The sequence below is a fragment of the Pygocentrus nattereri genome, chromosome 29 (genome assembly GCF_015220715.1).
Source record: "Pygocentrus nattereri isolate fPygNat1 chromosome 29, fPygNat1.pri, whole genome shotgun sequence".
NCBI lineage: Eukaryota > Metazoa > Chordata > Actinopteri > Characiformes > Serrasalmidae > Pygocentrus > Pygocentrus nattereri.
In genome coordinates, this window is record NC_051239.1 from 12,200,576 (window position 1) to 12,224,045 (window position 23,470).

At 39.8% G+C, this 23,470-nt stretch overlaps 1 protein-coding gene across 4 annotated transcripts in view; it reads left to right on the plus strand.

Moving 5' to 3' along the window:
- The window catches only part of agtpbp1 (ATP/GTP binding protein 1), a 33,086-nt gene that overhangs the window by 838 nt on the left and 8,778 nt on the right, over nt 1-23,470 (plus strand). The window contains exons 1-21 of one of the 4 annotated variants that reach the window (XM_017696432.2): nt 89-263; nt 1,052-1,113; nt 1,932-2,062; nt 9,917-9,984; nt 10,080-10,143; nt 10,566-10,712; nt 11,517-11,648; nt 11,988-12,081; nt 12,206-12,243; nt 13,070-13,278; nt 14,444-14,621; nt 15,861-15,961; nt 16,156-16,272; nt 16,924-17,435; nt 18,663-18,746; nt 18,857-18,943; nt 19,440-19,588; nt 20,000-20,087; nt 21,357-21,501; nt 22,373-22,523; nt 23,147-23,327. In XM_017696432.2, coding sequence (XP_017551921.1) covers nt 1,082-1,113; nt 1,932-2,062; nt 9,917-9,984; nt 10,080-10,143; nt 10,566-10,712; nt 11,517-11,648; nt 11,988-12,081; nt 12,206-12,243; nt 13,070-13,278; nt 14,444-14,621; nt 15,861-15,961; nt 16,156-16,272; nt 16,924-17,435; nt 18,663-18,746; nt 18,857-18,943; nt 19,440-19,588; nt 20,000-20,087; nt 21,357-21,501; nt 22,373-22,523; nt 23,147-23,327 — 2,708 coding nt within the window. In that variant the 5' untranslated portion in view covers nt 89-263; nt 1,052-1,081. Of the gene's footprint in view, nt 1-88; nt 264-805; nt 836-1,051; nt 1,114-1,931; nt 2,063-4,280; nt 4,381-9,916; nt 9,985-10,079; nt 10,144-10,565; nt 10,713-11,516; nt 11,649-11,987; nt 12,082-12,205; nt 12,244-13,069; nt 13,279-14,443; nt 14,622-15,860; nt 15,962-16,155; nt 16,273-16,923; nt 17,436-18,662; nt 18,747-18,856; nt 18,944-19,439; nt 19,589-19,999; nt 20,088-21,356; nt 21,502-22,372; nt 22,524-23,146; nt 23,328-23,470 lie in introns of those variants that run through there. The other 3 variants (XM_037536164.1, XM_017696434.2, XM_017696435.2) reach the window with 3 other exon arrangements.

Here is a 23,470-nt window from a genome sequence, read left to right on the forward strand (position 1 = left end):
GTTGATTTAGTTGTACTCGCTTACCTCGTAGATCTTCAAATCATTGTTGTAAGCCTGTCTGGCTGGTTATGACTTGTAAATCGCAGAATCTGCGCGAAGTCAGCGGTGTCTGCCCAAGCGTATACTGGCAGGCTAGCCAGATGAATTGCTAGTAAATAATAACAACAGGGCGTCGCAAGCAGCTGCCTGAGCTAACAGAGATAACAGAGGGAAAGAGAAGGAGCCCTTGTGCTCAGATGGAGCGGCTTTTGAATGCTTTAAAGGTCGGTAAATACGCCTTTTCCTTGGGTTTGAGTCCTCAGTGCCTGGCAGTTGCTTCAGTGTTGGATTTTCTCGCTAGCTAGCTGGTTAGCCGCTGGCTAGGGCAGGTGCAGATGATGTGTTGAACTCACGCAGTCCTGTTAGTTTGTATAGTTGTGACAGCTGTCAGTTTAAATAAAAAAACACTAGACTCGTTTGATTTTTTGAGGAGTTGTCTTATTTATCATGTAGTTATCATTGCGGTGTATTGTGTTCTGACACCGCTAACCTACCGTAGCTGAAATCAGCTTCTTACTCGCCAGTTTGTTTTTCGAATTCTTCCGTTCCACCTTAAATGGTGCAGTAGTTGCATTCTGACACCTCAGGAAGTTACCGAGGCAGCACCATTTAAGGTGGAACGGGAAAATCCGACCAACAAGCTGGCAAATAGGAAGCCAACTTCTGCTTCGTGCTAACCTCAGCTAACTAGCTGCAAAACGACAGCTCTGGCTGATTTATATATGCTGTCTGCAGTTTATCAAGTAACGGCTTTACTATCACCAAGAAAACATCAGCTACACCCAAGGCAGCCAAGGTCAGGCTATTCTGCATGCTGTTCTGTGTCACATAGGATATACTGTGATTCAGCCAGTTATTTGAAATGGAGGTTCTGGCATGAAGCTTTGAAATGTTGTCAGTTCGGTCATATATATATATATATATATATATATATATATATATATATATATATATATATATATATCTTATTTTGTTCAGATAAAAAAGTAATGGCTTTTCTTGTCTTTTGCAGTGTGACTAAAATCTATGTGGGTGGCAAGAAATGAATAAACCCAAAATGGCTACAGAGAAAGGGTTGGTGACCCCACACAGACAGACATGTCCCCAGATCATTACTTGCACATAAAGACTTAAAGGGCCCATATCCTGTGTTGTTTTTTCCCTTTCACTCCTTTTTCCACTTATGATGTTTGAGTAGGGTTAAGCAATTTATTGAATTTTTACATGACAACTTTGCAACCTGTCATTATCCTTCAAAATTAACCAGGCTGCAAGATTGGCCTTCTTTTTATTAGTAATAGCCATGGTTCTTCATACTATATCATTTAAGATGTAATAATTATTTTCCTGTGATCTTTCATCGAAGTGTAGAGATTTTTGCCAGCCTTCTGTCTTCTGAGTCAGCATGTACTAGTGAGTGGGGAGAACTAATATTAACCAGTGTTATCATGTTTAATCTCCCCTTTTAACAATTCCCACCTACACCCAAAACAATCAGCTAGTTTAAAGACCCACTCTAATAGTGTGTTTCACTCAGAAATATACCAAGGAAGGACAATGTGTTTTCCACACTGATACATGCAAATGGCCTCTGTTCTTATTGGCTGCCCTGTATTGAAATGCTGAAACACTCCTTATAACTTCAGTGTGAGTGGGCGGGGCAAAACCGTTGTAGACTAAATAGGCGGATGGGATGTGTGAGTTTTTGTAACATCATTAAAAACAGTTTATTCAAACTGGGAAAAATGGGAAAGCTCATTAATTCCATCATATGGGCCCTTTGGTAAAATCAAGTAATAAGCCTGCATTTATAAGACATGAGCAAAGTTTAAAACATATGTCTCTAAGGCTTTGTATTAGCAGCTAAAGTGTTTTGCTGTGTATCCATGCAGTATTCCCAGTAGTTCCCGGGTGCTGATGTTGCTGGGGCAGCTGGAGAGGTTAAATGGAGAGGCTGTGGTCACAGACATCGAGGCCATCAGACAGGTTACCGGCAAAATCCTGCACCTTATCCAGACTCAAGGTGAGACATTGCACTCATACCTTTACAGGCAGTGCTCAGACTTGTCACGTGATCCATTCTATATCCAAGGAACGTTCGGACCGCACATATGCATTACATTCTGCTTAAAGCACAATGCACAGAAAAGCGCTATGTTAAACATCTAAATCCTGTCCAGCTCTCTCAGCATTCATTGTTGAAAGCAGTACACAGCAATACGCCGGACTTAAAGTACCTGTCAAATGGCACTAAAGGCTATATTTGGCACTTTGTCCTTGAAGTGTGTCAAGTCTTAGAATAGAATAGCACAAACAAACCAAAACACTGAATGACATGTTGCCACCTATTAAAATGGACAAAAGTACCCAGTGCAAAGCTAAAAAAAGCAGTAGCAGCCATTTGCTTGAAGCTTGTTAGTGGCAACAGTGTGTCTTTATATCCCGTTGTAGATGCTTACCTTGCATTTAATCAAACGATTTATTAAATTTACCATCATTTTCACTATTCACTACCCAGGCCCTAACACTAAAACTTACCCTGATGCGAAAGCTAATACTAACTCCTAACCTTGTTCCAAATCTCTAAATATGTAGATAATCTATGTGGGGCTGTCCAAAGTGGAACCCTAACTTACGTGGTTCAGCTTAATATGGAATTCCATTGATTTTTCCCAATGATTCAGCATATTCCTGTTGTTGCGATATAAATAAAGTAATTCTGAATGGTTTGATGTGAAGTTGTTTATAGTAAAGAAACTTGCCAACATAGATTTCCTTACAACTGTGGTGATAAAAAGCAGGGGTTGTGATTTCTGCCACACAAATATAGGCATTTTATTTACTATCCAAAATCACCAGTGAACCTACACGTGTCTTTCTATGTAATGGTGATGAAGGTAAAATAGCAAATGTGAAAATTCTCGTTTTCTTTGGGGACTATTTTTGCCTTACAATGGCCTGCGTGTACCTCTCTGCCATAAATGGATTTTTAAAATACATTTTCGGTCAAAAGAAAATTTCATGAAACAGTGTCTCAGAGATCAGGCAGCACATTCATAACCATTTAATATATTAGCCTTCTTTGAGGGAGCTTTTAGAGGCATTAAACTCTTCAGACACCCGGGCCTAATCACCACCACTGTGAATGATTCTGACTTGGTGAGTTTCTCTATAACAGCGCATTTCACACCAAACCACTCTGAATGACTTTGTTTACATCTTAAATGTTCAGTAATATATTGATTTTGAGAAATCAGTGGAATTCCTCTTCAAAGCAGCAAACATAGTTTGAGGTCTGTCCTGAGTTAAGAGGATCAACAGATAGGATGCAAGACAGCTAATCTGCCACCTACTTTAATAATTGCAAATAGTAAACTATTAAAACAAAAATAAAAATAAGAAAAGATAATGGAATTTTTATTGGTAACTGTTTATTAGTTTAGTATTTATTATCTCATTCCCACAGTCATGGCCACACATTATTTGTATTTATATGGGATGTCACCAGCGAGGCTCCGTAGTTTTGGAATCTGTCAAAGATCACTTTAATGTGCATGTATTCCATCTTTACACTTGATATCTGCAAAAATCATATTTGGTGTATGGAAGTGCTCAGGTTTGCAGTTCACATGGTGCCAACTGGTGTATAATTAGTGATGCATTAGTTTTCATTACTTTTTAGCTACATAAACCTTGAATGCTAAACCTGTCTTGGCTGACTGACTGCATGGGGTAAAGGGGAATTGGTTTTTGGTGAATTTGGTGTGCATTTGGTTTTTCTTGCTGAACTACTGGCAAAGCATTTACGTATGCGTAAATCAGTCACTGGGCTCAATCTACTCTAACTAAACAGCTGGTCAGAAGATCCAAGCGTGCTGGCCTGCTTCTTCAGCTGAGACCCCTTGCTGGGAGCTCTTAAGACGTCCAGCAGGCAATGACCCAGCTAAGTGTAACTGTATATCTCACATAACCCTCATGTCTTCACTGTCTGCGGACTGAGGACCCCCCGCGCCCCTTCCCCCTCAAGATCGGCAGGAGGGAGAATTTAGAAATGTTCCATAATCCCATATCCTCCCTCTCCTAATCCTTTCCCCTCTCACTCTCAGTGTCTCTCTCTCACTCGGTCGCCCTCTATCTCCTATGCCCGGCATGTCCGTCATTTCACTGACCTGTCGCAATAGCTGCATGAATTACAGTGGGAGGGGCCACGTCCAGTGTAATATTTTCAGAGTGCCGCTTCAGTGAGCATTAGTCTGGTGGGCATGTGTGAGTGAAAGGTGAAGATGGACTACAGCAGCAGTAGAAGGACAGACAGGCACACTCGGTCTCCGTGCAGCCCGGGTAAGCTTTGAGGCAGTGGGTTTCTTGTTGCAGGAAATGGATGTAAATCATATTACTCTGAACATACACTCTGTTTGACTTGTATATGTGTTGAAAAGAAATCAATAAAGCCATCCATGCTTTATAGTGTTTGGCTGCTCTTTATGACTGCATGTAAAAGGACTGCTGCTTGCACTTAAGGCCATGGAACATTGTTATGTTGGTAATGTCATGTTACAAGGCCTTCAGTCTGCTTTAGTCTGCTTTCTCTTCTTAGACAAAATACAACATATGCTTAGACATAACACAGTATGTTTTGACTGGATTTACACCATTCCAGACACAACAGTTATCTCAGTTTAGTAATGCCCTGTAAAACCTAACTGTATATTAGAGGTGATAACCTAATCAGCTAAGCCTATGCAGTTTCCTGCAACAACAGAATTAGCAAATAATGCTACTAATGATTTGGTCAGTTAGATATGTATAGTTATGCAAAGATAGGAATCCTTCATTGTGCAAGGCCTGTATGTACATTCATATGCAAAATTTGGATGGCCTCTGGTGAAATCACATCTTTTGTTGTTTTTCAAGTGAAAATAAGTTAACACATCCACACAGAGCACATTTTCACACATTTTAATGCATAATTACTCTTTATTTGTAGATTTTACCTTTAGAAAAAATGTAAAACAAAGTGTGGCCTGTGCAAACCTTGAGGTACATTTTCTATCATATTGAATTTTTTTTTCCATGACGATCAACTTAAATAAATCTAAATTGTGCACTAAAATTAGACTTTTGCATGTGACTGTGTATACCTGCCTATTGGTGCTGTTCATTTGCTGTAGTGAATTTGGACTCATTTGCATCTCGTAACTCCTACTGTGTCCTCTGGAACGTTGCGTGCTGATAATTTTCCACATGTGAGTGCTTGGAGGGCAGGGGCTGTTGGGAGGGGTTGTGGGGGATGTTGGGGTGGTTGTGGGATTGAATGGTCAGCAGTTCTTGTACCACTTGTATTCTCAGTATTTCATTTGCACAGCATGTTTTTATTTATGTCTGTAAATCAGCAGCTTAGGCGGGTAACTTGTTCATCTCACTGACTGAGAGACACGCTGTCTCTCTTTTTCTTTCTCTCCCTCTCTCACTTCTCACTCATCTTTTTTCTATTCAGTTCATTTTATCAATGTGTTTGTATATCATGTACAAATTTAGTGTTTGTTTTTTCCATGTCTGTGTGTATGTCCCTCTCCCTCTTACTGTCTCTCGCTCTCTTTCTGTTTGTCAATCTCTCATTCTTTCTTTATGTCTCTGTTTATTTGTCTCTCTGTCTCCCTCATTTTTTGTTTCTCTGTATGTGTCACTCTCCTTGTCTCCTTATCTCTCTCTTTCTCTCTCTGGTTGTACATGTCTCTCTCTCTTTCTCTGTGTACATGTCTCTCTATCTTGCTCTGTCTCTTTTTCTCTGTCTCTTTGTGCATGTCTCTCTGTGCATCTCTCTCTTTTTCTCTTTCTCTCTCTCTCTCTTTTTCTCTTTCTTTCTCTCTCTCTCTCTCTCTCTCTCTCTCTCTCTCTTTTTTTCTCTTTCTCTCTCTCTCTCTTTCTCTCTCTCTCTCTCTCTCTCTCTCTCTGTGCATGTCATTCTCTCTTCCTTATCACTCTGTCTGTGTATATGTCTCTGTGACTCTCTCTCACTCTCTTTGTCTCTCACTCTCTATTGCTTTGTATGCATGTCTTCCTCTTTTTCTCTCTTTGTGTGCATGTCTCTTTTTCTCTCTCTAAGTGCTGTTTCTCTTTCTTTTTTCTGTCTCTCATTTACTCTGTTTGTCTATGTCTCCATCTCTATTTTCATTTAATCTCTCTCTCTTTCTCTCCCTCTCGCTCACTCTTAAATCATAAGATTTGTAAGTGATTAATGATTTAATCTCTCTGCTCTCTGTGTGGTGGTCTTTTATTGTGTCTGTTGTAGAAGCTCAGTATTCTGAGCCGTGGTCTGTAATGTTCACTTTGGGCAGTATATCTGCAGTTGTTTTGAAGCTGGGCAGTGCTGGATGTTTCTGTTGCTGTGTCACGTCTGTGGAGATGTGATGAAATGGAGGACGTTTCCATTGTGCCTCTTCCACTATTTATAGCACTTGTCATCGTGTGCTAGCAATGTCAACAAACTCACATCAAAAGGACACATGGCTAACATCAAGTTTATCCTCAGAGGTGTGTTACAGCAAATAAACACAGTCTTGAGTAAACATTTTGTATCCTTGAAGTAACAAGACGTTCCAAAGTCAACTTTATCAGAAGTAAAAAAAGTATCAGGTTAAACAAAATTTCCATGTAGAACTGCATTGCAGCCAACCAGATGAATTTAGTTAGGTGCTGATTCCTCTCATGTTGGATCCTTTTGATGTAAAATAAAATGCTAAAGCTACAAAATAAGCAATGGGAGCAACAGCAAAACAGAAAAGGTGCTAAAGCAACAGGTCAGAATGAAATAAAGCTGAAAAGCAGAATTAGGAACTAAATGTAAGGAACTAAAATGGATCAAAGTAGATTTTCCCACAAATATACTTGATTAAAAGTAAAAATGGCTCCATGCTTCCTATGTAGTGTACTTCACTGGCCATGAAACATCCATCCATCTATCCTCAACCGCTTATCCGAGTCAAGGTCGCAGGGGCAGCAGCCTAAGCAGAGAGGCCCAGGCCTTCCTCTCCCCCGCGACCTCCTCCAGCTCTTCCGTAGGGATACCAAGGTGTTCCCAAGACAGTCGAGAGATATAATCCCTCCCAACGTGTCCTCCCACATCCAAAAAAGCTTCGACCGCATACCAAGGGAGGCTAGTGACATCGAGTCCGAGTGGGCCCTTTGTTGTGTCCGTGCCTCCATTGTTGATGCAGTGGATTGGAGCTGTGGCCGCAAGGTTGTTGGGTGTCTGTCGTGGTGGCAATCCCCGAACCCGTTGATGGACGCCTCAGGTAAAGGAAGCCGTCAAGCTGAAGAAAGAGTCCTATCAGGCCTGGTTGGCTTGTGGGACTCTGGAGGCAAAAGATGGGTACCGAAGGGCCAAGCAGGTCGTGGCTTCGGCGGTTGCTGAGGCAAAAACTCGGGTGTGGGAGGAGTTTGGTGAGGCCATGGAGAAAGACTATCGACAGGCACAGAGAAGGTTCTGGCAAACCATCAGGCACCGCAGGAGAGGAAAGCGGTTCCCGACCAACACTGTCTACGGTGGGGCTGAGGGGCTGCTGACTTCGACTGGGGATGTCATTGGACGGTGGAAGGATCTTCTTAATCCCACCAACGATCCTTCCCTAGAGGAGGCAGAGCTTGGAGATCCAAGCGAGGGTCAGTCCATCACTTGGGCTGAGGTAGCCAAGGTGGCCATGAAACATTGACTTTTGTACAGAAGTCAGAATCCACACTTTATTTATTTAATGTCTAGTCATAATGGCCTTTTAGTACAAGTTAGTCATTATTCAGCTGTAGGAAAGAAAGCAGGAAACATTTTCTGGAAAAATTGACATATGCTTCCACAACTATATATAATATTGTTATTAGTATTTAATGTGTCCACCCTTTGCCTTTATTACAGCCTCCTTTTAGAAGACTTGCTTTGAGTTTCTGAAAGAAATCTGCAGGGATGTTTTTCCACACTTCCAAAATTCAGTCTTAGAATTTGGTTGCATTTTCTGTTCTCATGATCAAAGTAATCTTAACTGTATTCAGTGATGCTGAGGTCTGGACTCTGGAATGGTCAGTCCATTGTTCTGAGAACACCAGCAGCTTTTTTGTTTGATTTGCAGATGTTCTTCTTTGTTGTCTGTTTTTGTCTGGGGGCTTCTTAACAGCTACACGTCCTTTCAGTCTCACATTGTTGGTCTCTTCACACAGTGGAAGGATAGACAAAAACAACTGTGGATTTTTCTGATCTTATGTTTTAAGTACTGTTTGTCTGATATCTGATGGTGACAGTTTTGGGGGTCTACCACGTCTTGCAGGTGGTTGTTAGGAGTCCAGTTTTCTCTATAGCTTCTAATTATTTTTGAGCTCAGGTTTTGGAAACTCATGTTTTTTTCCTTATATCTAAACACAACAGATGTCTCCTGTGTCTCCTTGCACACTACATCTGTTTTAATTGAAAGATGAATAAATGAAGGGTGGTCCCTGAGTTTTACAGAGTACTGTATGTCCTAATGGGAAGCTATTAGAGGTTACTACTCTGGTTGCCCAGTTCTCTGTTATAGCCCTTACCCTCTGCTATGACCTTGTTTGTAGGTGTTTGGACCCTCTTCTATGACCTATTTGTTTTGCAGCCTGTTTTTAGCACTAATGCCCAACACACTGAAACTCATCATGTGAGGAATGCTTACTTGCTGTTTTAGCTCAGTGGTCTGGTCTCATTTCTCTGATCTGAGGCTTAACGTTCTGTCATGGCTCAGATGATCGAGAAAGGCGTTGCAAGAATGTTACTGGACTCTTGGGTTTCAAAGACTGTTCCCTGAGCACATTTCTTGACTGAAACTTGACTAGGCATTTGAAACGCACAAAATGAGAAGAATGTTACAGCCCCACAGGGAAAACATTGTTAGTTTAGTGGAAATATTTTGGACAAAAAAAATTTGACTTGCACAGTTTTCCTCTTATCCCAGGTAAAATTTATCAGCCAAGGTAGTATGTTTTTAGGTTTTTACCACTTCTGTGTTGCCCTGGACTTATGAACCTAATGTAGCTGACAAGTAATAGTTTATACTACACTCGCAGTAGAATGCCACCACAGATTTTCAATTGGCAACTACTGAAGCTGATGGATGCGCATTGTTTAACTGGAAAGAAAGACTACGCTCACTGCAACCAGACGTCTTATCTCAGAACTTTGGGCATAATATGGAGTTGGCCTCCCCTTTGTTGCTATAACAATCTTCTGGGAAGCTTTCCACAAGATTTTGGAGTACATCTATGGAGATTTATGCTCATTCACTCAAAAGAGCATTGGTGAGGTCAGACACTGAGGTTGGATGAGAAGGCCCGAATCGATGTTTCAGTTCATCCCAAAGGTGTTCAGTGGGGTTGATGTCTGGAAGACCCAGACCTCACTTTGCACACAGGTTTTCTTAAAAGCTGGAAGCATATAATTGTGTATAATGTTTTTGTGTGCTATAGCATTAACATCACCCTTCACTGGAGTTAAGGGGCCAAGCCCAAACCCTGAAACACAGCCCAGCCCATTATCCCTCCTCCACCAAACTTCACTGTAGGCACTGTGTGTTCTGGTAATGTTCTCCTGGCATTCAACAAGCGCAGTTCCGTCCCACAGGCTGCAAGATAGTGAAGCATGATCACTCCAGAGAACTTGTTTCTGCTGCTCCAGAGTCTTTACATCAGAGTGCCACATGGTGGCTTTAATTGTTTGAGTTGAGCTCCAGATGCCACTATAGGACTGATCAGTTGCTGCTGGTTGTATTGCTGAACACTTTTGACTACTAATCCATTGGTTAGTTTTGTTTTAGCATAGAATTGTTAATCAGATTAGTGTGTAACTAACAGATTTCCTGTGTTTCAGAGAAGACCCGTAAAGAGATCATGACCAAAGGTTCCAGTGGGATGGAGGTCATTCTCACTTCTCTAGAGGTAAGCTCACTCCCTTGAGCAAAGACCTTTCCATGATAGTCTGAATGCTTTGCAAAGCTGATGTTGTAACACTTACCACCTGTAATCTTTTACAGAACACGCGGGACTTGCAGACAATTCTGAACATCCTGTGTATTCTGAATGAGTTGCTGACAGTGGGTGGGTAACTATGTCTGGCAGATTTAACAGAGCTGTTTTAGCTCTCGACTCTGAATGACCTTCCTGCCTTCCAATGCCGTGTGACTAATGTGTCGTAATAACGTGTAGATAAAATTACAAACTTTTGGACTGGATTCATACTAACTGGTTTGTGCAAGAGATTTGTTTCATGGTTCAGTTACTGTAGTGTGTCACAGGGTCAGTTTTTTTAGTGTTTAGTTTTAGTGTTTATGGTGGTGAGCTGTATGAGTGGAAGGTTTTTGCAGTTATAATTTAGACTATATGAAAAATGTATTTAGGCATTTACCCCATGAAAGAGTGATCAGACAAGAGACGAATACACAATTACTAGTTGACTTTGGCCATCTAACTGAATCAGCTGTTTATCTCTTCTGAATGCTGTGTTGTGTTTGGTGCTGTAGGCGGAGGTCGCAGGGTTGGCGTCTTCGTATCTAAAGGAGGAACAGCCATCGTCCTGCAGCTACTTGTCCAATCTGGAAAAGAAGCTTCTCCCAGTGAAGAGCTCATGCTCCATTTACATTCTCTACTGGCCAAAGTTGGACCTAAAGGTAATTTTGTACCCCCCCCTGAAGAATAATGAGACTCCAGTATTCCAGTGAGTAAAGTTTGTATGAGAGGATTATCTGAGTTCCATTAGTCCACATTATTGATGACTGATAATTCATCAATTAATTTGCATGATCAGTTGTGCATGTACAGCAGCGTGCAAAAGTCAGAGACTACCTTATTTTCCAGTCAGGGCGGCCATTAAGTACCAGTTTATTGCTTCAACAACAATATATGCGTTTTTTTCAGTGTTTAGTGTGTCCACTTCTGCCTTTATTACAGATTCCATTCATCTTTCATTGTTTCAAAGAAAACTGCTGGGAGATTTTTCCACACCTCCAAAGTTCGGTCTTAGACATTGGTTGCATTTTCTGCTTGTAGTGATCCAAATGATTCCAGTCAAATGCCCTTATGGAACGCCTTTTGTTGGATGGACACAGCTGCAGCTGGTTGGTTTAAAGAAGTGAAGGATGGAAGAGCTAATGTGGCAGTATTGTGCGCAAAAGTAAATAGTGGACACATTAAATAGTGGTAGAGTTAATATCTAATTTTATGTTTAGTTGTTGAGGTGTCATTTTCTGTTAAATGAATATCTGCCATTTTCTGGCACTGAAAAACAAACTTTTTGGCAGGAAATTAAATAAATGAAATTATTATCTGACTTTTGCACAGAAATTTACATATAAATTTTAATTTCTTATTCTGTTCTAAGGTGTTTATACTATTAAATTTAATCGTTTTTTTATGATTCTTATCATTATTATTGTTATTACTACAATACTGCATCCATCTTCTTCCCTCTGCAGACAGGAAGTTTGGAATTAAAGCACGTCTGAACGGGGCTCTGAATGTGACGGTGAATCTACTAAAACAGAACCTGCAGAACCACAAACTCCTGCTGCCATGTTTACAGGTTCTCCGAGTCTACTCCAGCAACTGTAAGTGCAAGAATACATACAAACTACACAAAAAGTAGAATATGGACTCAAAATGTGTTACATTGTCAGACAAAAAATGTGATCATCCATGTGGAAAACACAAAGTTGTAATTATAATACATTTCCAGTAATGCGTCAAGGAATTACAGCCTGTTCAAAATTATACATTACGTGCATGAGGAGGAATCTGTATTGCAAACTGTATGAATGTTTAGAGTTGATGGAATTCTGATGAATATCTGTGTAGAACATGATTTTGTCGTATGATTTTAGTTATATTGTGAATGGTTACTGTGATTTGTTTTCTAAAGCTTATTTGTGTCTCTACCTGGTTCATAGCGGTGAATGCTGTATCCCTGGGGAAGAGTGGAGTTGTGGAGCTGATGTTTAAAGTCATTGGACCATACAGCAAAAAAAACACCACTCTGCTGAAGTACGTATGGGCCGATATGCACAGTACCTAGTTTCCCAATTCCTGATACAAATTTTTACTACTACTCAGTCTGTGTAGATCTTAGAAGCTGGATGAATTATTTGTCACTTTAATTTGATCACAGGGTGGCGCTTGATACGTTGGCAGCATTGCTGAAATCAAGTAAGTAGCCTTGAGTGACTCTATTCCCAGCTATTGAATTATGGGTCCCTGGAGTTGAGTATACAGGGCATTTCGAAACGATTAATCCGATATTTTTACAACTGTGAGGCACCGAGGAACCAATCACATACCAACTGAAAGAGAGGGTCATAGAGTTTCTGACTGTCAGAAGATGGCAGAAGATTTTTATGATGTTGACTTTGTTTGATTGTACCAGTACATATACATACTGTAGTGTATGAAAAAGATATATGTTTGAAATATGAAAGAAATGTGTTTGTCATATTAATTATTAGTGTACCATATGAAACAAATGTGGTTTACCTAAGACTAGTATAATACGTTACTGTAGCTATACATGCATTGCTTATATTATGTAACTGATTGGGTTTATTACAGGAGTTTTATGTAATTATGAACTTCACTGCATATGTAAGGCTTTTTCCTTTGTGTTTGACAGTTTAATGCGTAATCTTAATTGTAGATGGTATAGAATACAAAAGGTTGTTTAGAACAGGCACCACAGTCACTGTTATATATAACTGCATATATTATGTACTTTTTTTGTTTATTACAGTTTACTGTCTAATTATATTCACAATTCATGGTATAGAATATGGAATGTTGCTCTTAGTTAAGCTTCATATTTTACTGTAACTTCTTATGTAAACCATGTAGTTTTTCACATACATGATTGAATGTGTTTATTACATTATTTTATCTTCGTGTATAAACTACCATTCCTGGTTGTTTATTATATGTGAGGTACATGATTATGAATACCAGAGTGTCAATTAGGCCTTCATTTTTCTTCTTTGTTTATTAGAGATGAATGCCCGTCGAGCAGTGGATAGGGCACATGTGCCTGCTCTGCTGGCCATATATCAGGACTGGCACCGCAATGACACCCGCCACAGACACATGCTGATTCGCAAGAGCATTCTAGGATGCATCAAAAACATCACCAACATTAAGCTGGGCAGGAAGGCCTTCATTGATGCAGATGGAATGAGAATTCTCTATAACACCTCAGCTGTAAGAAATGATTATCTTTATTGTAGTACCGTTGGCTCTAGTATAGTTTTACACTGTTTTGAACAGGGTTTTCTGGACTTTGAGGGGGGAAAAAGCATAAAACATTTAAAGCACTTGAAAGCAGAATGATTTTCACAATCTGTTTTTATTTTATTTTTTTAAAGCAGCGGCATAAAGTTTCACATTGCCTTTACGTTACAGCTGTTGGCCAGTTGCAAAGCAGAAATACCATTACAGTCTGGAATTTTCCTGTTATCTGTTTACTCAAGTGCATGCAAATTTGTTGATCGGATTACTGACAAAATCTGATTTTCTGTTGTTCTCTCATTATTAAGTGCGTGTAAACGCACTCAGTGTCAGAAAAGAGGGTGCTGTGTGTGTGTGTACACTTTTGTCCTATGAGGTCTAAACACTGTAAATGTACCCGCAAAAGTATTCCTTAAGTTTCAGATGTGTTCCTTGAAAGTACATTCACTTCCCCATAGCACATAAAAAGTGTGGAGTCAAGACAGGATGTATAGAGTTAATGCAACTAAAAAATGCTAACTGCAATGGAATATAGTACAATTAGGTAGAGTGGCCACTGTTTTCCATTTCTAACATCCTACTCATTAGACTGCTGCTTAAATTCAGTCAGTGACTGTAACCAAAAGGAGAGCTTGCTTAGCTGTACCTATTTAGATACCACTGAGAAAAAGCAATTCCTGATTAGCCAATTTTCTGCACAGCTTTTTAAGAATTTTCATCCAAACCTTTATAATGAAACATTTTGTAGTGCTCTAATATGTACAGAATTTAAATACAGGCATGATTCTATTGAATAAAATTAACTAAAAATTACAGCATGATCTTTTTTTAGTTCCCAGAAATTAATAAGTCTTCTCTAAAGGCCTAAAAGGACCTGTGGGTTCCTAATTGCCTTGAAGGTACCACCCCAATGACTTTGTAAGTGTAATTGGAATGTAAAATTTGTGATCAAAATGAGTAAAGCCTTTGATTTTGGGTCTTTTTTGTAATTCTTTTCTGCATTCAGTTTTGGTAAGCATAACGCTGTAGCTAGGTAGAAAAAAATCCCACTTTAAATTATTAACACAGCTCATCAGAGTTTTTGAGAAGTGCTAGAATGCCACAAAAGCAGATTGTGATATGTGTTTCTGTTAAACAGGAGTGTTTGCCTGTTCGGACCCTGGATCCTTTAGTAAACACTTCCAGCTTGATCATGAGAAAATGCTTCCCAAAGAATCGCCTGCCTCTGCCCACCATTAAGAGTGTATTTCACCATCCACTACAGCATGTTCCAGCCAGCGGACCAGTCGCTCAGCTCTACAGCCAGCCACCAGGGGGTAAGACAAGACATGAATATACACATGTAAACCATACCATGCAACTTGGCATGTGTTTTTTTTTTTTTTTTTTTACACTCTATGTAAATAGGCCTTATTCCCCCAGTCAAAAGCCTCGATTTCCATCTAGCATTTGAGCAAGGAATTGACCAAAGAGCCTCACGCAGGGCTCATATGTTTTACATCACTAATCAGCACTTAGGATCGGCCAAGTTAGAGAAATATCTGATATGTAGCAGGTTGATCGCTCCATCACTAGTGGAAAGGTGTTACTGATACATCTGTAATGCCTGACACACTATTCTGATCATCTGGAAGGTGGTGCTGTTTTTATTTCATTGCTGAAGTTGCCTGGGAGACCATCCTAAAGATAAAAATTATTGCACATTTATGCCATTGTTTGTATTGTTTCTTTAAAGTTTGCTGAATGACTTTTGAGTAAACGATGATGGGCCAGATTGATGTAGCGCACTGCCAGATTTACTGTGATGTTAGGAGCATCACGATGACATAAACAAGGATTAGCACCGTGTTTTACCACTTGCGCAGTGTGAGGCTATGCAGCACTTTCATCTCACTTGGATGTGCCAGTAGTGATTCGTAACACATACAGTCAGAACAGTCAGTTCTTGCGTATAGTTTTATTTATGACCTAGCCAGAAAGCATTGTTTGTTTTGTTTTGTTTTTTAAAGGCACCTCAACATTTTAACCTCTATTCTTTCCACTCTGAAATGTATCACTCACAGGGCCCATACCATGAAAGTCCAAAGTTTCATTACTTTTTTGAAATTAAAGTTTTAGGTACTCTGTACTTTTCACTCCTCAGTCTATATGGTTCATATATTCATATATACAGCTAAGCCACAAAAACAGACTGTTTTGAACTGACTTTTTTGCGATGACACAAAAACGAATGCATTTACACATATCTGCCTGTTCAGCCTACGGACTCCTTTTTGAATGAGGCACCATACAGGGCAGCCTGTCTGAACAGATGTAATTTACATAATGATCTTTAAGACACAGAAACAGCCTGTTTTATTTCTTAGGGATAAAAGACTTTGGGGAACTAGTCATGTATGAATGAACTATGACTGTCTTAAATACATCAACTAACACAAATCTTGTAGTTGGACCTCAGGTGAAAAATAAAGCACGAGAAATGTGTAAGATTTAGCCCTTGGCTACATAAATAACAAATATCAGTGTGTAATAGAATGTCGTCTTTCATGTTTCAGTGGATGACGTTGTGGATGAGAGTGACGACAATGAAGATACGGAGGTCGACACAGAAAATGATACAGAGAATGAAGAGGATGAGAAGGACCCTAGGGCTCAGGTGATCTCCTCCCCAATAGAGCAACATCTGCGCTTAAATGTTACTGTGCTATATTTGTTTAGACCAGAAAGTGTTTCATCACATCATAGATTTCACTGAATCTGTAGAATCCCTTCACTATGTGTAGCAATACAACCAAATAGAACCAAAACCTCTTATGTACACCTTAAGGAAATTGTCTTTAATTTTTGCAGAATGACGACATCGAGACTGATATCAACAAACTACGATCCAGGCAGGTTCTCACACGCCCATTTGAGGAACTGAGAGTTTATGAGCGCTTTTTTCGGGAGTTCTCTGAGGATTTTCAGGTAAAGGCTTTGGTATGTTTGCATTAACATGGATTAATACACAGTTCACTTCATTTCAATCCAAACTGTACAAAGCCTTTGCTGATAGAGTGGGAAGGTTTGGAGCAACCAAACATGACCCTGCAGTCACCATGCCTAATGCTGTGCCTCAACAAGTGGGCTATAAAATCCCCTAGCTTTAGACTGTGGAGCAATGGAACTGTGTCCTCTGGGATGAAAGAACTCCATTCAATACCTTTTGGGATATGTTGGGATGGTGTTTGTGAGCCAGACATAATATTCCAAAATCCAAAATAGAGGCTGATGCTGCAGCAAAGAGGGACAAAGTCCCTATTAATAACTTTGCCTTCATAAAAAACACTGTCCACACACTTTTGAGCATAGAGTGTGTTTAGCTATGTAGCTTATATATTGCATAAACTCATTAACCATCAAACCGCTGAGTTAAAGCAATAGTTTGGTGTAAGATTATCACCAAACCAATTCAATGCAAGTATATGATGGCTTAGGTTCACAGTTTGTATAATGGTAACTAGTTGGTTATAAGCTTCCATTACTTGTTAGCTGCCTTAGTCTCCGGTGCAGTTTTACACACTAAGCATGTCTAATCTACTGACCTCTTACTACAGTGAGCCCCTTCCTCTGTTTCAGGACTGTGAATTCGAGAGCGGTAAATCTACATCCCCCTCTGCTTCCGATGCCTCAAAGCCCCTGCGGTCGATCATCATACCCACAGCTCACTCCACACCCAGACCTTTGACTGACCCCAGAAACAAGCCCCCAAGGCCGGACAAAGGGGAGCCCCCCCGGCTCAAAGACACTCCAGTGGACCTGGACAGCATCTCCATCTCCAAAGCTCCGGAGAGCAAGCTAGAGCTTGAGCTCGTGCAGGGCCTCAGCCAGCTGCTGCTGGACGCCTCGCAGTCAGTGAATGGAGGCTGCGGTGGGGAGGGGCCTCAGGAGGAGAGCGGGGAGCAGGCGGTGCTGGAGGTGCCCGATACAGCTGCCCTTCTGCCTCTGCATGACCCTGACCTGTACCTGGTAATGGTGAAGGGGACATGCTCTGTGCCCGGCTACACAGAAGTGGCCTACCCGGATTATTTCGGTCACGTGGCGCCCAACTTTCGGGAGCATATTCTAGAGAGAGTTTATGGGGTGCAGAGGTAAGTAGACAACAACAATTTTACTGAAAGTGCCGCTTTAGAAGTTTTTGGAATCCTTTTTGGGTGGTTGCTGTTTTTTTCCATGTTTTCTTCAGCATCTTTTTCTTTTGCATCATACATAAAACAGTACAACATCAGTAACTGAGTCACTGACTGACTGACTGACTGGCATAGACAGTCTTCATTTGAGTCGAACAGCAGGTGACCGTATGTGCATAATGTAAATGAAGCAATGTTTTCCTTATACTCATATGCCAGAAGTAGGCTAACAATGAAAAGAAAGCAGAAAACATCCATTATTCATTATTAATCATTATTCAATATATTTAAACATTGCATTGTAAAAAATGTAAAAACTCAATATTACTGGTGCAAGAACACAGGGGGGCGTATTGTGTGGTTATCTGTGCTTACTGGCACTACTAGCAAGGTGAGAAGTCAGCCCAAGCTGTGTTATTTAGCAGTTTTTCAGGTGAGGACGAAGTCATCAAGTAGTAGTATGTGACCACTAAATGCACCACAGTTTAAAAGCCGTAATAGTATTTTGATTTGTCAATTACTGTTTTTAGAATTATCACCTTGTAAAGAGTTCACAGGTGTAACAATGGCTAGCTCACTATTAGCTCATATGCTAGCAGCTAATAGAGGATTTTACTCTTTGAAGAGAAAATAGTAAATTTGCTTGACAGTCTTCTACAATTGTATATGATTTCGTGTAATTATATGAAACTGTAGACCTTTTTTGTGTGTGTGTGTGTGTGTTTTATTATGCTAATAACAGTCTTGAAGTCTACTAATTCACACCTGTCTAGGTAAATTTTATAGAACGTATTCATGACAGCAGTAGATGCAGCATGTCAGAACTCTAAAACCAAGAGAACACAGATTTTAGTCTTTATATTCATGATTACATCTCATTATATCAACATAGTCATGAGCAGTAGTAGTACTAGTAATAGTAGGTGTGGTAATATTAAGTTAGTAGATAAACAGTCTGTGTGGACATCCGTCAGGCACTGGAGAGAGGTAGACTAGAATGCCTGTACTAAACAGTATAAGATACCATAATACAGTGCAGATGATGGCAGTCCAGCAGAATGAATCTTTGTGTAAAACTGCTTAATTCATTTCCGTTTTTCACAGTACACCTAAACAACACGGAATTTTGTTTGTAGTACTAGAACTTGATTGTCACTGTAATGGATTAAAAACAATTTTTTGCCACAGGTCAAAAATCTTCCAGGACATTGAAAGACTCATTCACCCCACTGATATCCTGGACAAAGTTGTGTATGACCTTGATTTGCAGAGGTCAGTGGATGTTTCTGTAACTTTTCCTTTTTTCCTAATCCATTTTCTGAGTGAATAAGTACTCAGTGCCATATTTTCACTGAATTAAAAAGCTCTTTGTTAAATTGAAGTTGCCCAGTCATTGATGACGGAGAGTGTCTGAAGTTCAACTCGCAGTTTGAATCTGGGAACTTGCGGAAAGCAATTCAAGTCAGAAAGTGAGTACAGTTTGATTTAATAGACCTTCAGTGTAGTTTATGTTCATGTCTTTTTTGTTTGTAGCCTGACTGAGTGTCATTATTCTTATAGAAATATTCTTATTTCTGAACTGTAATAATTGTGATCCCTCAAATACTCTGACAATCCAAACAAAATTCATGCATTAGTAATGGTAGAATATTACTGCTTTCAGAACACGACTTAGTATCTCCAAAATGATTTAGGAGAAATAATGAAAAACAAACTCAACTTCCAATGTAAGTCAGTGTAACCAGACTTCTAAGGAATTTGTTTGGGCCTGTTGGGCACTGAAGTTTCAACTGCAGTGATATGGAGAATATTACATTTGCCTGTTATGAAATGTAATATTAGCCTCCGGCACTCCACCATGACCCAGAAGGATAAGCAGTTTAGTAATGCGTGTGTGTGTGTGTGTGCGTGTGTGTGTTATTAAATGTGTCAGTATTTATTTATTCTGTTATTAAATGTCTGCAGGTTTGAGTATGACTTGGTGCTGAACTCAGACATTAACAGTAATCACTACCACCAGTGGTTCTACTTTGAGGTGAGCAGCATGCGTGTGGGAGTGCCCTATCGTTTCAACATCATCAACTGTGAAAAATCCAACAGCCAGTTCAACTATGGTAAGCCAGAGTGCTTTTACATCTATACCATTTAACCGTGAGGTTTGTTGGCAGTAGTCTAGCAGTCAGAGAACGAGCTTAAAGCAGTAGTTTGGCGGAAAATTAAGTTTGCATAGTTCTTCCTGTATCCCAGATACAGTCATCAGCCAAGATGTTTGGCTTCCCGAGTTTCCTTTTTAAAGTCTCCATGTCGTTTGTCTGGGCTTTTTTGTAGATGTGTCATTTTAAAAACAGTAAAATTATGGGCTTGAACAGCTAGCACCCTAGCTGTTAGCATGCTGCTAGTGATTATACGCTGTGAGTTTAGACCCTTAACCCCACCTTTGTCTGTGTAGAACCAGTTTAACACAGTCCATTTTTCAAGTACCCTCAAACACTATATGAATACACATGTGCACCTTCTTGTGGCAGGCATGCAGGTGCTGATGTACTCTGTGCAGGACGCCATCAGTGGCAGCCCTCGCTGGGTTCGTACTGGATCTGATATCTGCTACTACAAGTAAGTGCTGTTGTCTTTATTTGGGCCTAATCCAGGGCTTTTACTTGCTATAAGCAGTGTAAGACGTTGGCCCTATTTAATTTTATGCCCAGTATGTAGTTATTATTTATTGTCCTTATTTTTTTTTTACCTTAGACATTTACCTTACACAAAATGTTATAAATGAAGTTTTAACCCTTTTTTAAATTCTTGCATTCAAAATAATATAATAGGGGTGGGTATGGGGGACCTCCAGTAGTAGCTGCCCCAAGTAGGACCCCCCTCACCTAAATGCTCAGAAACTGCCCTGCTCTGATCAGATAAAACTTACTTTGTAAATATTTCTCTGTCATATTTAAGCCTGTAGAGGACTAGAAGGTAGTGATGTAAATATATCATAAACACAATGCAAGGAGATGGAACAAGTGAAGTCTTTGTCTACAATGCACCAAAATTTCAGCCACTGGTCAAAAATGGCACTTCTTGTTTTCAGCTGGGGGGTAAAAGGCTGAAAATTTTGACTGAAAAAAATACCCAAAGAGGAGATGGGTCTACAGTGAAGTGTTACAGCTCTTAAGAACTTACAAATACTGTAATCGGCCAACATTCACACATTTGAAAGAGTTTTTTTACAGGTTTCTGTGAGGGACATAAGACAAGCTGTGTGTGTATGTATGTATGTATATATATATATATATATATATATATATATATATATAAAACAAATAATAGAATTTCTCACATTGGATGAGTAGCTGTTCTCTGTTGTCGAGGCTTTTATTGCATGTACTGTAACCTGCATGCTGTAATAATTTTTAATTTAAGTTTATTTTATGTTGACTGTTTTCAACCTAATGTCAGTATATTGTGTTTTCATCCTAGTGTGTTTTGAATTTATGTGGCCAAGAATTTTCATTTCAGTGCATCACTGTTAATTAGTATGTAATGAATTAAGTTAACTCTCAGTTTGTGTGTTCTGCTTTGAAAAGTTCTTATATGCACATAACACTTTATTCCAGTTTGTTTCAATGTTAAAAACATTTTGTCATTTTTTTTTTCTTTCCATAAAAGTGTACACACAATAATAATAACTTTAAATCATAGTAAAATACAAACAGCAACTTCAATAGAATTTCTCTGCTTGTTTAACAACCACCTGGGACACCACAGAAATGGCTTGTAGCTGTAGGTCTGAGTGAAAAATAATGAAATATTCAGATTACTTTTGTTGTTCTCAGTAATAACTGTGGCATCTAAAGGTTAATGCTGCTGTCTGCTCTATCCACATAGGAACCATTTCTCGCGGAGCTCCATTGCTGCTGGGGGCCAAAAGGGCAAATCCTACTACACAATGACCTTTACTGTGACCTTTCAGCACAAGGACGATGTCTGTTACTTTGCCTACCATTATCCATACACCTACTCTACCCTGAAGGTATCAGCCTATATCTGTAGATCTACACTCAGTTTGTATACCATTCTTATACTGCACCACTGCAACTGGCTCTGCATGTTCCTTCCTTCCTAAGCTCTAAATGTCTCATCCATGCCAGCTGTCATTGTGTGAGCTGCAAAGTGGTATACCATCACTAGTTATGGCAACATGATATGTCAGGCCTGTGTTTTGGACTTCCTCTCTCTGTTTGGAAGTGTGTTTGGTACTGTGTCTCTGGGATTTCCATCTGTGCTCGATTTAAGTTTAATGCAATACCATATCTACCTCTGTTACACCGTATTGTGAAAGTTAGAGACCATCCATGGTATTTAATTTCCAAGTACAACTTATTCATTTTTTCAGCAGACATTTCTGAGGAGATTAGATATAAGATAATCCAATCCGTAATGAAAGAGAAAGTCACCATCAGATAAACAGTCCTTAAAGTTTTCATCTTTGAAAGAGAGGAGAAAATCAAGTTCCACATCGTTTCTGTCCATCGTTACACTGTGAGAAGAAAACTCAGCGCTGTGGAATGACTGGCATAGAAAACTGAGAAACGTAATTTTCTGCCTCCAGTTTTAGACCAAACTTTTTTTAATAATAAAATCTTATTCAGCTGTACTCAAGTGTTCCTTGTGTTATTGGTGTTGCCTGATTGCGTGCTTTTGTACAAATCTGGTGTGTTCTGTTCGGTTTAGCACCGAAACGGGTAGGAAATGATGTCCAGTTTTTCAGTCACTGTAAAACTAAAACTGAGTTGTGGAGTGTGATGTCTGATTAATAATGGTCTTTTCAAGACTGTAGAGAACGCTTTTCATTCACTATTTGTACAAAGGGGACTGTGATTTTGGCTGATGTGATGTTTCAGATGCACCTGCAGAAGCTGCGCGCTCTGCGCACTCCTCAGATCTACTACAGGCAAGAGCAGCTGTGTGAGACGCTGGGAGGAAACTGCTGCCCTCTACTGACCATTACCGCCATGCCGGAGTCCACCGGCAATGACCACATCTGCCAGTTCAGTATGTCTCACACACACTCAGTTATATGTTTTGTTTTTGTAGTTTGTCAGGGTTACACATTGATTGCATAGGCATTTAATGCAGTTGTATGCAATAGTTTGAACACTCCTGGTCAAACTATATGTTTCGTTGATTTAAAAGTAAAAACCAATATAACATGCCATGATTTTGCATAGGCCACATTTGTTGTTTTATATTATTTAAATTCAGCAAATACTCTCTCCTTAGAGGACGTGTTAACTTATTTTCAGTTGAAAGTGTTGAATGACTATGCAAATACCTATAATAATATGTCCCGTAAATATTATTTTTAAATTCACTGCACAAGTTTTAGTCACCTAAGCAAACTGTTTAGAACCATGTTGCTGTAGTAAATGTGTTTTTGTCAGTAAATTCTGTGTATCATTAAAATAAATACAGTCATAAATCCATTCAAAACTAACAAAACCATCTTGCTTTGAAAAAAGCTGTTAAGATATTGTTCACATTTCTCCTCGAGTACAATTACAAGTAATGCTGGGCTGCCATGAGGAGAGGTTTGGAAATGCTGGAGACCACCAAGCAGTAACCACACCTGCTAGACTTCACTTCCACACAGTGTTTGAGCTGTTTGTTTTGTGCAGGGAATCGCCCAGTCGTGTTCCTGACAGCCCGAGTTCACCCAGGAGAGACCAACGCCAGCTGGGTGATGAAGGGCACTCTGGAGTTCCTCATGAGCTCCAGTCCTCTGGCACAGAGCCTGAGGGAGAGCTACATCTTCAAAATCATCCCCATGCTCAACCCAGATGGAGTCATCAACGGCAAGTACGTCCACACGCAGGACTTTTCTTTCTTTCTTTCTTTCTTTCTTTCTTTCTTTCTTTCTTTCTTTCTTTCTTGCTCACTCTATTGCTCACCCATTTCTTTGCCCATCTCACCTGTCTCTTTTTTATCTGTCTCTTTTCTTT